The sequence below is a fragment of the Schistocerca gregaria genome, chromosome X, assembly GCF_023897955.1.
Source record: "Schistocerca gregaria isolate iqSchGreg1 chromosome X, iqSchGreg1.2, whole genome shotgun sequence".
Classification (NCBI taxonomy): domain Eukaryota; kingdom Metazoa; phylum Arthropoda; class Insecta; order Orthoptera; family Acrididae; genus Schistocerca; species Schistocerca gregaria.
The window spans coordinates 489,635,963-489,651,114 of NC_064931.1; the positions used below are offsets into that span (position 1 = coordinate 489,635,963).

General features: G+C 38.0%; 1 protein-coding gene across 1 annotated transcript in view; it reads left to right on the forward strand.

Annotated features, from left to right (window-relative positions):
* LOC126298448 (microfibrillar-associated protein 1) overlaps positions 1-13,041 on the forward strand; it is a 72,905-nt gene extending 59,864 nt beyond the window's left edge. Inside the window, exon 8 of the mRNA XM_049989778.1 lies at positions 12,301-13,041. Within this exon, the coding sequence (XP_049845735.1) occupies positions 12,301-12,579 (279 nt within the window). The 3' untranslated portion in view covers positions 12,580-13,041. The remainder of the gene's footprint in view (positions 1-12,300) is intronic.
* Positions 13,042-15,152: the final 2,111 nt, after the last annotated feature.

The following is a 15,152-nucleotide window of genomic DNA, read 5'->3' on the forward strand; positions in this document are numbered from 1 at the left end:
TGATACAAACATGTGAAAGGACATGAATTATCCTGTAGAACTGATGTATCAGGTGTTTCAAAGGACTAACAGTGTAGCAAAATACTTGCAATTTCTCAGAACCCATGTGGTCGCACAGAACAGAAAATGGCATGCACGGCCTAGTATCTGTAATTTGATTTTCTAACCTACTAAGTACATATGATACATGTATAATGTGAAAAGACATGAATTATCCTACACAATTCATCTATCAGACGTTATAAAATGTGAGTTGTGTAGCAAAATACTTGCAGTTTCTCAGCAACAGTGGCTGCCATGTGGAACAGAAGACAGTCCAAATTTTGGGAGTCTTCGCTGAGAACTGTTCACTTTAAAACATAATATATGTTGAAATGTATTGACCTGATATTAGTGAGATTTTAATAGTTTGCAGGCACATGTATTGCTAGTGTAGAACTCGTGTTACAGAATTTTCCATTCACAATTTATCATTTATCTAAACTAACATTTTCCTATCTCAGGATAAACTAAAAACAGAAAGCTTGGATTAATTTTAAATTTATCTATTGTGGTTATTGAAAACTGCAAACACAATGACTGTACAGTGTGATAGGGGTTTTATAAAGAACATTATTGAAGAGTGGTTCTGTGTGCACTGGAATGTGCAATTAGCCGACAATAGCCATAGCATACAGCAGTCATAGAACTGAGTCAGCTACCCACCAGTGAGGCACACAATGCCTTCGTCCCTTCAGCTGGTCGGGCAGGTTGGGTGCTCGGTCCTAGCAGCTGCAAAAGGGTTAATACGGGAGCACCATAAGTAGACAGTTCTAGTTACTGTAAAGCTTTCTTCTGGGTAAATGCTTGTGTTATGTATGTCATTCTTATATTTTGTCAGTTGCATCATGGTTGACTGTACATAAAGGAAAATTCAAAATAATTAAAATCACAGAGAGACAGAAAGCCTGGCCAGTTCATACCTTCAGGAGGAACAGCTACCTCTACTGCCAGTAGAAACATTTGAAATAGATCATGGCACTCCTTCACAATGGAGGAACTCAGTTTCCATCATCACCCAACCCAGTCCTCTTTCCTCTCAAAGAAGGACCCTGCTGTTCTGAAAGTTGTGTGTGCTGTGATGTGTTTCAAGTAATTTGGTCAATTGTACTGCAATTTATATCTCTTGGTTTTAATTATAATGTTTAACTTCACTTTTGTGGTCAATTGTTTTTAAATATTTAAAAGCTTTGTCTTGAACCTTTGTAGCAGTCTGATATTCACCTGGTTCAGATACATTAATGATATATACACCATCATTACCCATGACTGAGCAAAACTATTGGATTTCCTACAACAAATTAACGCAATTTCTCAGATAATTGCCTATCTGTGCATCCTTTGTAAGTAGCCATACGTATGTCATGCAGAAACCTAGTGCCTCCAAATTTTTTCTGTGAAAACTTGTAAAGTTTTTTTATATAAAAGAAATATTATTTACATTCTATGTCTTTATTATTCATGTCATCTACAGCTAGAGGGCTCCAAATTGTTGTGTGTAACATGGTAGTGTGTAATATAACTATGTTAATGCATGACGAACAATGGGCTGTAATTGAGTTTCAAATTCAAGGAGTTTGTCCATACATGGATCACACTCCCCTTCAGCATGACAATGTCAGATAACATACGAGCACTGCAACATCTGCAACAATTCAACGCCTTGGGTTCACTGTCATTGGTCATCCTCAATATGGTCCCAACTTGACCCCATCTGATTTTCATCTGTATCCAGTCCTTAAAGAACACCTTCATGGACTTCAATCTCATGGTAGTAAAGTGGTGCAAGCAGAGTTGAAGTTGTGGCTCCGTCGACAGTCATCATTCTACAGTGACAGTATCAACAAACTGGTCTCATGTTGGGAGAAATGCATTTGTCTCCAGGGAGACTATTGACAAATTATTATGTAGACATGAAGATGTTAATAATGTTTGTTTCATTTAAAAAGCTTTCAGAGTTTTCACATAAAAAATTTTTAGGTATTAATTTTCGACAAGCCCTCCTTTCAACTTACCTGGTCAAAATGAAATGTTATCATCAAAAAAAAATTGGTGTAATTAATGAACAGGGTACAGAATGTTTCAGACATCCTCGAAGGAAGCTGATTCAAAGGATGTGTGTAATGGCAGACATAACAGTTTTAAATGTTATGTACAATATGCATTAGGATAAATTACTGCTCACCACACAGAGGGTGCTTTGAGTAGCTGACTGGTACATTAAAAAGTACATTGAAAAGCAAACCAAGGTATTAGACAAATTCCACACAAACATGGCCACTGTTATTTCTGAGCAGTGAGGTGCAACAACAGTAAATCTGAATAAGAGTTTGTCCGATAGCTTAGTTACTTACGCACTCCTTGGCACTACAGCCCTTGTGGGGCCTTCGCCTGCTGCACAATCTCTGTCCACTCTTCTGTGCTGGCTGCTTTGGCTCTTTATCTTCTAACTCCCATTCTTCTCAAGTCCTCCTCCACGTTGTCTAGTCATCTGGTCCTTGGTCTGCCCCTTATATGGCTTCCACATGGTTTTCCTTTGAAAACTTTCTTGACTGTGCTGCTCTCCACCATTCTTTCTGCATGTCCCAACCAACAAAGTATTTTATTCTTTATTTCTGTCATGATATCTGGTTTGTTATACAACTCTCTGATTTGTTATGCAACTCTCTGATCTCCTTATTTCGATTCGCCAAAACCCCCTATCATTCACTGGCCAGTATATTTTCATAATTACCTTCCTTTCCCGTCTCTGCAACTCCTCACCATTTTGCGTCATTATCCAAGTCTCTGAATCATACATCACTACAGGTCTCAATACTGTACAATACACAGTCAGCTTCAGATTCCTACCAAGGCTTCTTGCTTTAAATACTTTAATCAGTGCATACTCCTGTTACCAGCTCAAATCCGTGCATGTATTTCTTCTCTCATATCGTTATTCTCAGTTATCAGTGACCAAAGATGTTTAAAGCTCTCACAGGTTTTATATTCTTTCCCGTTCAAAGCCATGCTTCTGTCTCCTTCACCATACCTTTTCCCAGATGTTATCATATACTTTGCCTTTGACTGATTTATTGTCAGCCCCATTTACACTCCATATCTTCCTAATAATCCAAGCTTTTCTTCCAGGTCCTGTTTCCTCCTGGATAACAAATCAGTAACATCTGCATATGCAATATCATGCATCACTCCATTTAACAGTGTTCCTCCAGTGTTGCCACTTTGTCTCTTTCACATTACCCTCTCCAAGGCGACATTAAACAGAGTAGTGGAGGGCACATCACCCTGCTGCAATCCTTGATTTACCTCCAATGCCTTAGATAAAGTGCCCTCAACCTTTACTTTGCATACCGTTCTTCTCAAAGTCATTTGAACCTGTGTTATCAGTTTTTTGAGTACTCTTTCTTCTTGCATTGCCTTCCAGAGTTGATCCCTTTTGATACTATTATAAGCTTGTTTGAAATCAATGAACAGCTGGTGGACATTGATGTTATCCTCATAACATTTTTCAAGCATCTGTTTAATAGTAAAAATCTGATTTGTAGTGGCTCTATTAATTCTGAAACCACACTGGTTGTCTCCTAGATACTATTTTGCATATGTTCTGAGTAGCCCAGCCATGATTTTTCCTAATACTTCATATACTATGCAGAGTAGTGCAATTTCTCTATAATTTGCACTGTTGGCTTTGTTATGTTTCTTATGAATAGGGCAGAGTATTGCTGTATTCCATTATTCTGGAATATTTTCATTCTGCCATATTTCTGCTATAATGTCATGCAAAACCCTTATTACTTCCCCCCCCCCCCCCCCCCCCCCCCCCCCCGAGCTTTATTGTTTTTAACAGTCTTGATACTAACTTTAATTTCTTCCACTGAAGGTTCCTTGATAGATTCCTAATAATCTTCTTCTCTGTTTACTTCCAGCTCCACCTCTTCTACCTTACCAGCATCAACCTCACCTTTGTTTTCCGATTCTATATTCAGTAGTTCACTAAAATACTGCACCCATCTGTCTAAAATCTGATCTTTTCCTCCAGTCAGATTTCCGTCCTTATCTTTACAGAAAGGTGCTCTGAGTTGGAATCCTTTCTTTATACCATTCACCCTCATATAGAATTTCCGTTTACTGAGCAGTCTTTCTCTCTTCTAATTCATAAATCCACCATCTTTCAAATTCTCTCTTTCCTCCTACATTCCTAATCTGATCCATTTCTCTTCTCCTGGTATTCTTCTACAGGAATTCTTGTTCTCCTCTGTGGCATTCTTTTTCTTGTCTCATTCCTTTCTTCTATCTTCCTCCCACAATCTTTATCAAACCAGACCAGTGTTCTCGGTTGCTTCTTTCTATCCAGTACAGTTTCAGCTGTCTCATGTATTATACCTTTGACTGTTTCCCATCTTTCTTCAATACCCTCTCCTGTCTGATCTTTGGCTTCATTAAGTCTATTTGTCTAAATAGTTTTATACTGTTGTACTGTATTTTCATCATTTCTGAATTTGGCATCATCAAACCTTGGCACAATAGTTTACTTGGTCTGTCTTTAATTGGCCATCTCTGTCAGTATTTGATTCTTACCAAATAGTGATCACTATCTCCATCTGCACCACGACAACTATTTACCTCTAATATATCTCAAGCATGTTGCCTATCTGTGAGTATGTGATAAATCTGATTTTTTGTGATCCCATCTGGGGAACACCATGTAACTTTCTGGATATCCTTCCTTTGCATTCTTGTGCTTTTAAAACCATATAACCAGGTTATTGCCCATGGCAATATCAGTTAGTCTGATACCATCATGATTACAAGCTTCATGCAGACTCTCCTTACCAGCAGCTTTCCTTTATGTAATTCTTCTTCCTACTTGAGCACTGAAGTCCACCATAACCACCTTAACATCATGCTTTGCCACCCTTGCTTTTTCGTATTCCAGTTGCCCATAGAATATATCTTTTTCCACCATCTTTTGAAACATATATACATATGAAGGATGTATTGAAGAAGCGGGCTTTCATTTGTAGTACACAGGTTCTTTTGCCAACAGGCTTTAATGTCAATATGGCAGCCTTAGGAGCATTATCAAACAGAAAACTTGTGCCTCCATATCCTCTGCTTCCACAGCTGTAGAACAATGTGTGTGCCCCAGATGCTACTATTCCACTGCCTTTCCATTTCACCTCTTGTATTGCTGCCATCATCACATTATATTTCTTCATTTCCTTTTTCATATTCTGCAGTCCTCCAGTCTTGTTCAGTGTTCTTACTTTCCATGTCACTAAATACCAACTTATATGCTGTTTCTGTTGCCAAGGCCATTTGTCCATGCATCTGTCCGGCTTCCTTTCACCTTTGGTTCCATAATGAGCTCTTTTTTTCTGGGGGTTGGGTTGTTAGCCCCATGCTCAATGCTCCTCCTTTATGCAGGCTTGGGACTGGCACTAGGATTTTCGTGGTATCTCCCACTGATGGAGTTGTCCAGTAGCATAGTCTACTTTTAAATGTGCCTGTCTCCTGTATGTGATGAGTAGCAATCTATCCTAATTTGTATTGTTGTTATTTCATCCCAATTTTTCTGTTATTTAAATTTAATATTCTCATTGATAGAAATCCACATTTAATTACTGCTTTAAAAAAAGGGCAATAGCGTATGGCACTAATAAAAACAATTAGAAAAGCATTTGCGAAATCAAACAATGGAAAATCCAAGATTGAATAATGACAATATTATGAAAAGGATAGATTGCTACTCACCATGTAGAGGAGACATTGAGCTGCAGACAGGCACAACAGAAAGACTGCTATACTTTTGAGCTTTCGGTTAAAAGAACTTCTAGAATAGAAGACACACACATATTCACACAAGTGCTACAGTGGTTTGTGTGTGTGTGTGTGTGTGTGTGTGTGTGTGTGTGTGTGTGTGTGTGTGTGTGTAGGCCCTTAGGCCAAAACCTCAAATGTATAGCAGTTTTCCTTTTTTTTTTTTTTTTTTTTTTTTTTTTGTTACACATGTCTGCAACTCTACAACACCTCTATATGGTAAGCAGCAATATATCCTTCTCATAGTAAAAATCATTTGATTACAAAAGGAATCATAATAGGTGTATCATCTGTGAGGAAAAGGAAATTATATGAAATGGTTAAGACGAACAGAGAAAAAAAACTGGTTTCATATTTCAAGACACACTTTACTGTCTTAAGAGAAGCAGCTAGAGGATCAAAAAGTCTCAGTATGATGTCTATAATTAATAATGCACACAAAATTAGATATGTGTGGACAAAATGTAAAAGAGAAACCAGTTGAGGAGTGTGTGGACTTTCCAAGTAATAAATGATGGAAGTCTGATAGCTAGTACATTTAATAACCATTTCCTGGAAGTAACTCAGAAGATTGGAATGGACATTTTGAATGATATAGCAATAGGATACTTGCGATGTCAGTACCACACACATGCAACCAATTCAAAATTACTCAGTGTACTGGCAAAGAAAATTAGGAATATAGTTCACTCCCTAAAAAGTAAAAACTGTCACAGAGTTGATAATACCTCAAAAAGTTACTAAAATCCTTTCCTTAACATACATGCAGTGTATTCAGTGAAATCTGCAACACATCACTATCAAACTGTGTATAACATCCAGAATGAAATATGCTATTGTGAGACCACATAATATGATGGGTAGTAAGATGCAGATGAATAATCAGTTAATTACTAACCAGTGTCACTCCTGAGCTCTTTCTCAAAGATACTGGAAAAGAATATGTATGCAAGAACCATAAAACACCTATTCCAAAATAAAACGATGGAAAATCCAGGATGGAATACTGATAATATTATGAAAAGGATAGGCTACTACTCTGTTGATGTTGAGTCGCAGACAAGCACACAGAATGACTGCTATACATTTAAGTAGTCTGTCTTCAGTGGCCAGAGACAGTGCCTAGGAGCTAATTTTAGGTTTCTGTGCCATAAATTTTGAAATAAAGGAGTGATTCAAGATGTTTGTTAATATGTGTACTTAGTAACTTTTCATTTCAAATGAGTCTCTCATCAGAATACACCATTCTTAAATTCACAGAGTATATGAAACAAAATTTAAATAACAAAAAAACTACCATGTGGTGTTCTTCGTGACTTACTAAAAGCATTTGATTGTACAGTTCTCAGTATTCTCTTAGAGAAGCTCAAATATAATGGTATCAGAGAATGCACTGGTAACTGCTTGTTATCCTGTCTATTAAGAAACTTGGTGAGTGCTCACAAGAAACAGCGTCTTCAGAAAGTTGAATAATCGATACCAATGAATGTACCATAGAGATCAATACTGGATTTATTCTTGTTTTATCTAAATGTTCTGCCAACATATAACTAAGAAGCAGGAGTAGTTATCTGTGCTGATTATACAATTATAGAAACTTCAATATTTGAAAAGGGAAAAAAAATTGAAAATTAATGGTTGGTTACTTTCTTTAAGCCTAAATTAACTGTGACTGAAACTTGATAAAACACAATACATGCAATTCTGTTCTGTATAAGACTTGGAACACACCATTGGAAATAATGAGTGAGGTTAAATCACTAAATGAAATGGAATATTGTAAATAATTACATGTTTATGTTACAAACCTGAACCGAAAGTTATAGGGCGTCTTAAATGTCTAAGTTCTGCAACTTCTTTATAAATGATATTTGCTGATTTTTTAGATAAAATATAGGGAATGACTTTTCTATTTTTATTCATGAATGTGTTATGGCATTCTGAGGCAACCCTTCATTGAGGAAAGAAATGTTTGTTTTGTTGAAGCATGTAATAATAATAATAATAATAATAATAATAATATGTGTTGTCCATCCTAGAGTCTCTTGTAGACAGCTCTTTAAACAGTTAAGCATTTTGGAAACATGTTATCCAGCACTCAGTGTTAGCAGCACAGGAAGAAGTGATGTATTTAGTACAGAAATCCTTGACTATCTACGCTGCGATGTAAACAATGTAATAGATAATTAAAGTAACTTCAAACACAAAGTGAAATCATATCTGCTTCATATCTCCTTCTACTCATAGAAGAATTTCTTAATGTGTAGTAATATAATGTGTACGTTGCGTGTGAGATGAAACATAGTTGAATATAAATCACTGTATGGGGAAAAATGGCTTAAGACGGGCATGTAAATGGTCAGTGTGTTGTAGTACTTTTCACTGAGTGAATGTATTAGAGTTTTAAATTGACTTGTTCAACACAATAAAAAGAGACTGCAATTATAACCCAGGGAACATGCAAGTGACTAACATTTGACAGATAATTTTCAAAATCTCATTGTCTATGATGGTGTTGGTCTTTTTCATTGATAACCAATTCTATATTTCAGTACATGCCAAACCAACCAAGAAAAAAAAAACTTGATTACCATCCTTTTCACACAAAATGACCTTGTCCTACAACCTATTTGTTAGTTATAATTGTATTAGTTTGGACCATAATTTGTTACACAATCAGCCTAGTCCACAATCTGGTTTCCTATGCTGTCTTATTCTGTCTCAGATGTATTAATGATCTAAAAAAACAATGAAAGAAACCTCTTCCCCTCCTGTTTCCCATCTCCCCTCTACTCTTGCCCACTTCACTTGACACAAACCCTCACCCCAGTTTACCAGCAGAATTTTGTTCTGCCAGAACTTTACACACCATGTATGTAGCCTATAGTATCCTATTCCAAAGGATTTCTAGTTTGCACTTCACCCCAGAAACAACATGGATTCTTGATTTCAACACCTGTACCTCAGAACTGCACATTTGGAGCTTACTCTACAATATACTCTTGGTCTTGGACCCCCTAAGCTTACTCTAAATGCTTCCTTTGTTTTGTACCTTAGTTTCACTTCTTACCAATTTGGGTGTTCCAGTTGTTAGTACACTGGACTCATATTTGGGAGGAGCAGAGTTAAATCTGTGTTTGGTCATTTATCCTCTTTCCACACGTTTCATTTCTTTTTCTATCCCAGTTCCTCTTCCCACAATCATTGCAGTGATTAATACACAATTCATGAAGGGTAGGATTCACATCAACATTTAGCTTCGGATAATTCTGTGAAATGAAATGGCGTGTGACGAGGGCCTCTCATCAGGTAGACTGCTTGCCTGCTGCAAGTCTTTCGATTTGATACCACTTCGGCGACTTGCGCGTCGATGAGATGAAACGATTATGATTAGGACAACACAACACCCAGTCCCTGAGGGGAGAAAATCTCTGACCCAGCCGGGAATCAAACCTGGGCCCTTACAATTGACAGTCTGTTGCACTGACCACTCAGCTACCAGGGACGGACGGATAATTCTGTATTGGTGATAACCTATCTAAAACATAGAATTGTATGATGACACATTTTTCCATTTGAACAAAATGCATACAACATGAATGCTTTAAAATGCCATGTATGGTAAACAGAACTAGTCTGCTGATAAAGTTATCAGTTTGTTTATGCTACTGCAAAATGAACATATAACCATAACAGTAACTATACTTCATGAAAATTGTGCCAGACAGAAAAATTTTCTGTTTGTCCTTGCATAAATTTCATTTAGGGAAAAGTTACGTAAATTTCTTAGGAGAGGCATATGTGACAATAATTGCAATACTGTTGTGGATATCAAGACCTGCTGTATGTAGTTCCTTGATGACACACACAGTTGGAAGGCTTTATGTGACTAACACAGAAGTGGAAGACAAAATACAGTTACTGATTGTTACAGATGAGCATTAAATAGTATTGTTATCTGTAATAAAGAAGACAACTTCCATAAAAAAAGGAACTACTGAGTTTAATATGTGTCTGGAAACCATAAGGTTAGTATTAACAAATAACTGGAACAGCATAAACAAAATATTCGTGGTTAAGCTGCCCAAACCTCTTGGAAATCATATTAATATAAAGAAGAGGCTTCAGTGCTACAAAGTGCACACTACCTGTGTTACAAACTATTGAACACAACTATTGTGATTCAGTGAGACTAGTTTAACGCTTTTTCCAGAAGCAGGACATACGGGAGAGGGGGGGGGGGGGGTGTAATGAGCATTTTTCTCTGGCAGTTGGTGGAACACTAGTTCTGAATTCTCCAGCTAAATTCCTTCATTAGAGACCATTTTGTATCAGTTGTCCTAGTGGCATTGATGTAGAAACATTATTGTGGTCAGTGTGACTGTTTCTTGTGTTTTGTGAATTTTTCAGTGGCGGACATTTGCCAATGTGCTAACATCAAGTTCAGTTTCCTGCTGGGGAAACCAGCAGCAAAAACTTCCCATTGCTTCTGACTGTTTATGAGAAATAAGCTATGAGGCAGGCAAAGACTTACAAGTGGTTTTCTCATTTTAAAAGTGGTCAATTATCAGGTGAAGATGAATCATGACTTCCAGAATTGACGTAAACACTGAAAAAAATTGTATTGTGGTCATGTTTAATCATAGTAGAACAGCTGATAAATTACAAACTTCCAGCATGCTGGAGTAGCTTGGATCAACTTCTTTTAATCAGTAGAACAAAAAACCACTCCAAGTTGCAAATTCTTACTTTTTATTCTTTTAATGACTACTTTCTGGCCAAAATCCATTTTCAAATCTCATAACAAAGTCGAAAATGGTATTCTCCAAAGATGTCAAAAATTTGCAATGAACAGTTGATGAATTGATGGAAATGGCTGGAACATCCTGGAGTTCACACAAATGAATTTTGATGGAAGATGAAACATATGTGACAAAATTCATTCCGCATGTGTGAGAGAGCCAATCATTTGTGCATGTGCTGGGAAGTGAAGGAACAGTCAGGAATTGATCTGAATTTTGAGGCAAAAGTCATAACGGGTGATGATTCATGATGTTATGCATATTATCTGGAAATGGAGCAACAATCCAAGGAGCAGAAGACTCCATCATCACCAAGACCAAAGAAAGCAAGGAAAGTGAGATCCCAGGGCATGTTGGTTTGCTTTTTCGTGGCAAGGGGATCATCCATCGTGAACTAATTCCCCAGGGTACTGCAGTTAACTGACGTTACTACCTGGGAGTACTAAAATAATTGTGTGAAACAGTGAGAGAAAAGCACCTGCATTGCGGCAATTAGGAGATTTGCTTTTGTCCCACAACAATGCCTCTGTGCACACAGCATTGAGTTGCAAGCAGTTTTTGCCAAAAAACCACATGACAACAGTTTCTCCCAACCCTCGCCCCCTCTACTCATTAGATTTAGCCCCCTGTGTTTTTTAAAAAAATCACAAGAAAGAAAAGAATCCTGAAAGGAAAGTATTTTCAAGATGTTGAAGAAGAGGAAAAGAATGCTGGAGGCACTAAACAGCAAATTTCAGTCAAGTTTAAAAACTATTTCCACCAGCATAAAAAGTGTTGAGAAACGTATATTATGTCTGACAGACACTATGTTGAAGGTGTTTAAGTTTTGAAAGTGTTCTGTTAAATAAATGATTTTTTGTAAAACAATGTTTATTATTTTTTGCTCCCCTTCATACATGTGGAGGACACCAGGAGAAGAGACACCTTGGACTACCTTTTAACAGCTGTGAAGCATAGTGTTGGTCTTGTAAGGTAATCCTCTCCCCCTTTCATGTACATACAGCTGCAAATTTCCAATATTAATTTGATGAGCATTAGCAAAATAATAAATTTTCCTTGACCTCCACGATAGCCAGATTTGTATGCCACAGAGCCAGCCATACCAATTTTGTAAAAACAGTTAAGGATCCCGTTACTCTCCAATAATGTTTGTTATTGAACTGAAACAGTTTCATTCTGAGAAATATAATGAAATACCATTGGAAGTTATTGAGAACCGTATTCATTAATTTACAGGAGGATTCAGGCTTTTTTTAAATTGTAAGTGGTCCAACATGATATGGTGTGTGTTCATTGCACCCAGGTCACTTTCAAAGCTTCACCATATGTTAAACAATTCTTTGTAACAAACAAAACTCTTTGTGTTATTGCTTGTGGATGTTGGCCTCATTCTAAAATATGAAACAAATGTATTTTTCCATTTTAAGATGTTTTCAGGAATAAGTTTGTGTGTGTGTGTTTTTTTTCTGTCACAAATGAAGTTGAAGATTTAGAATTTTTTGCCTTTGTAATATATGGTTTTTTTTCCTTGATTCCTCTCAGTGCTACAGCAATTGCACGCATTTCTTGATTTCAGCATTTTTATATTGGGTTATGAATTCTACTGGAACTTTGTTTTCTTTTTGTGTTTGTAATATAGGATGAAGATCAAGAATTGTTTAAGCGTGATTTCTCAGCTGCAACTTTGGAAGATCACTTTGATAAAACTATTCTGCCAAAGGTAATGCAGGTGAAAAATTTCGGCCGAAGTGGGCGTACAAAATATACACATCTGGTGGACCAGGATACAACGCAGTTTGATTCTCCATGGGTTTCTGAAACAGCCCAGAATCTGAAATTCCACACAACTCTTGCTGCTGGTATGAAGCAAGTGTTTGAGAAACCAACACAGTACAAAAGGAAACAACAACAGCAGTGATTGTGTTCACAAGAAAACAAAAGTTCATGTAAAAACAGTAAAGACTTCATCACCACTGTTGTTTTACTTGTTTACAAAAATCAAGTGTGTGTCTTTTCAGAGTGATAGACTTTTTTTTAGATATCTGAGAAATGTGTGAAAGTTGTACAGAACTTCTGTGACCTGTATGTCAACATTCATTGTACAGTGATTCATTTTACAGTGACTGCATATTATCCCATCAGTGGATTCCTTTTGGATGTAAGTGTGTAACAAAACTTGAAGAGCTTAATTTTATATTGCCAGAAAGATACTGGCTTTTGTGAAAAGTGCACAGAAATATTGGGTTGGCAGATTAATTTGTTCTTTACTTTTATGTGTGATGAAACACAGTGTACTGATATATTTCGAAATTTGGTATCAGCTTAATAATTCTGAGCACATAATGTATTTGAAACATATAAAGAAAATACTTACACTGTATATTTCATGCTCCACTCATCTGTGCAGATCTTTCAGTGTGGAGAATACTGTAAGTCGAATAAGTGGTAATTGGAGGATGTCGTGAATATGGGAAATAAGGCAGTACATCACAGCTAAGATTCAACAATGCACTCAGTAATGCACAGGGAATGGTGTTGTCAATGTCAAATTTGCTCAATCACACCTTCATCCTTGGCTGGTTTTGAATGATTTGTGTGAATGACGTAACTGCAACCACTCTAAAGTAGGGAGAAAAATGCTATCTAATAGTATCCCGTGTTCACCAAAATCCAGAACATACAAAACTGATGATAAGTGAGCCTAAATTTTCAAGAAATTGAACAATCAAGGTATGCAGTGAAATCAGGAAAAAACGATGGAAGTACAGGTAGACTCATTAATTACCTGAATGAAATGTTTGGTAATATAATACTTTGTTGAAACACAGTGTTGTTGCTACATTGACTGCAGCCTGAAAAAAAGATTCTGACAATCATTATAACATTTTAATGGTCCAATGTACTATATGAATTCCTAGTATATGCATGTTAAAGTTTTAAATAACTTTATTTTGCATTTGTGTTAAGTTTCTTCTGCTCCAGAGGAGTTTTCTTGTCTTTTATTTCTGTCTTCCACTGTGTTTCTCCATCTATATCTACATTTATATTCAAAGACTTACCAAGCGGGAAAGCGCCGGCAGACAGGCACAATGAACAAAACACACAAACACACACACAGAATTACTAGCTTTCGCAACCGATGGTTGCTTCTTCAGGAAGGAGAGGGAAAGACGAAAGGATGTGGGTTTTAAGGGAGAGGGTAAGGAGTCATTCCAATCCCGGGAGCGGAAAGACTTCCCTTAGGGAGGAAAAAAGGACAGGTGTACACTTGCGCGCACACACACACACACACACACACACACACACACACACACACACACACACACACACACACACACACACACATCGATCCGCACATACACAGACACAAGCAGACATATTTAAAGGCAAAGAGTAAGGGCAGAGATGTCAGTCGAGGCGGAAGTACAGAGGCAAAGAAGTTGTTGGAAGACAGGTGAGGTATGAGCGGCGGCAACTTGAAATTAGCGGAGGTTGAGGCCTGGCGGATATCGAGAAGAGAGGATATACTGAAGGGCGAGTTCCCATCTCCGGAGTTCGGATAGGTTGGTGTTGGTGGGAAGTATCCAGATAACTCGGACGGTGTAACACTGTGCCAAGATGTGCTGGCCGTGCACCAAGGCATGTTTAGCCACAGGGTGATCCTCATTACCAACAAACACTGTCTGCCTGTGTCCATTCATGCAAAGGGACAGTTTGTTGCTGGTCATTCCCACATAGAAAGCGTCACAGTGCAGGCAGGTCAATTGGTAAATCACGTGGGTGCTTTCACACGTGGCTCTCCCTTTGATCGTGTACACCTTCCGGGTTACAGGACTGGAGTAGGTGGTGGTGGGAGGGTGCATAGGACAGGTTTTACACCGGTGGCGGTTGCAAGGGTAGGAGCCAGAGGGTAGGGAAGGTGGTTTGGGGATTTCATAGGGATGAACCAAGAGGTTAAAGTGAAAGTAAATAGAAATTTATATAGGGAGAGATAAAGGTGTGAAAAAAAGTCGAAAAAGTGTTGGTTTGAGATGAGCTATGTTGATCCTGTGCTGAACTTAGGTTGGTGAACAGAAGCAGATAACCAGAGCCAGTTCCTCATCCCCTCAAACCCAGAACCTCTCACAGAAGAACCCCAAAAGTTCCCCACTTGTGAAAGAATACTTCCCAGGACTGTATCAGACCTTGAATGTGGCTCTCCAGCAGGGATACGACTTCCTAAAATCCTGCCCCGAAATGAGATACATCCTTCATGAAATCCTCCCCACTCCACCAAGAGTGTCTTTCCGCCGTCCACCTAACCTTCGTAACCTCTTGGTTCATCCCTATGAAATACCCAAACCACCTTCCCTACCCTCTGGCTCCTACCCTTGCAACTGCCCCCGGTGTAAAACCTGTCCTATGCACCCTCCCACCACCACCTACTCCAGTCCTGTAACCCGGAAGGTGTACACGATCAAAGGGAGAGCCACGTGTGAAAGCACCCACGTG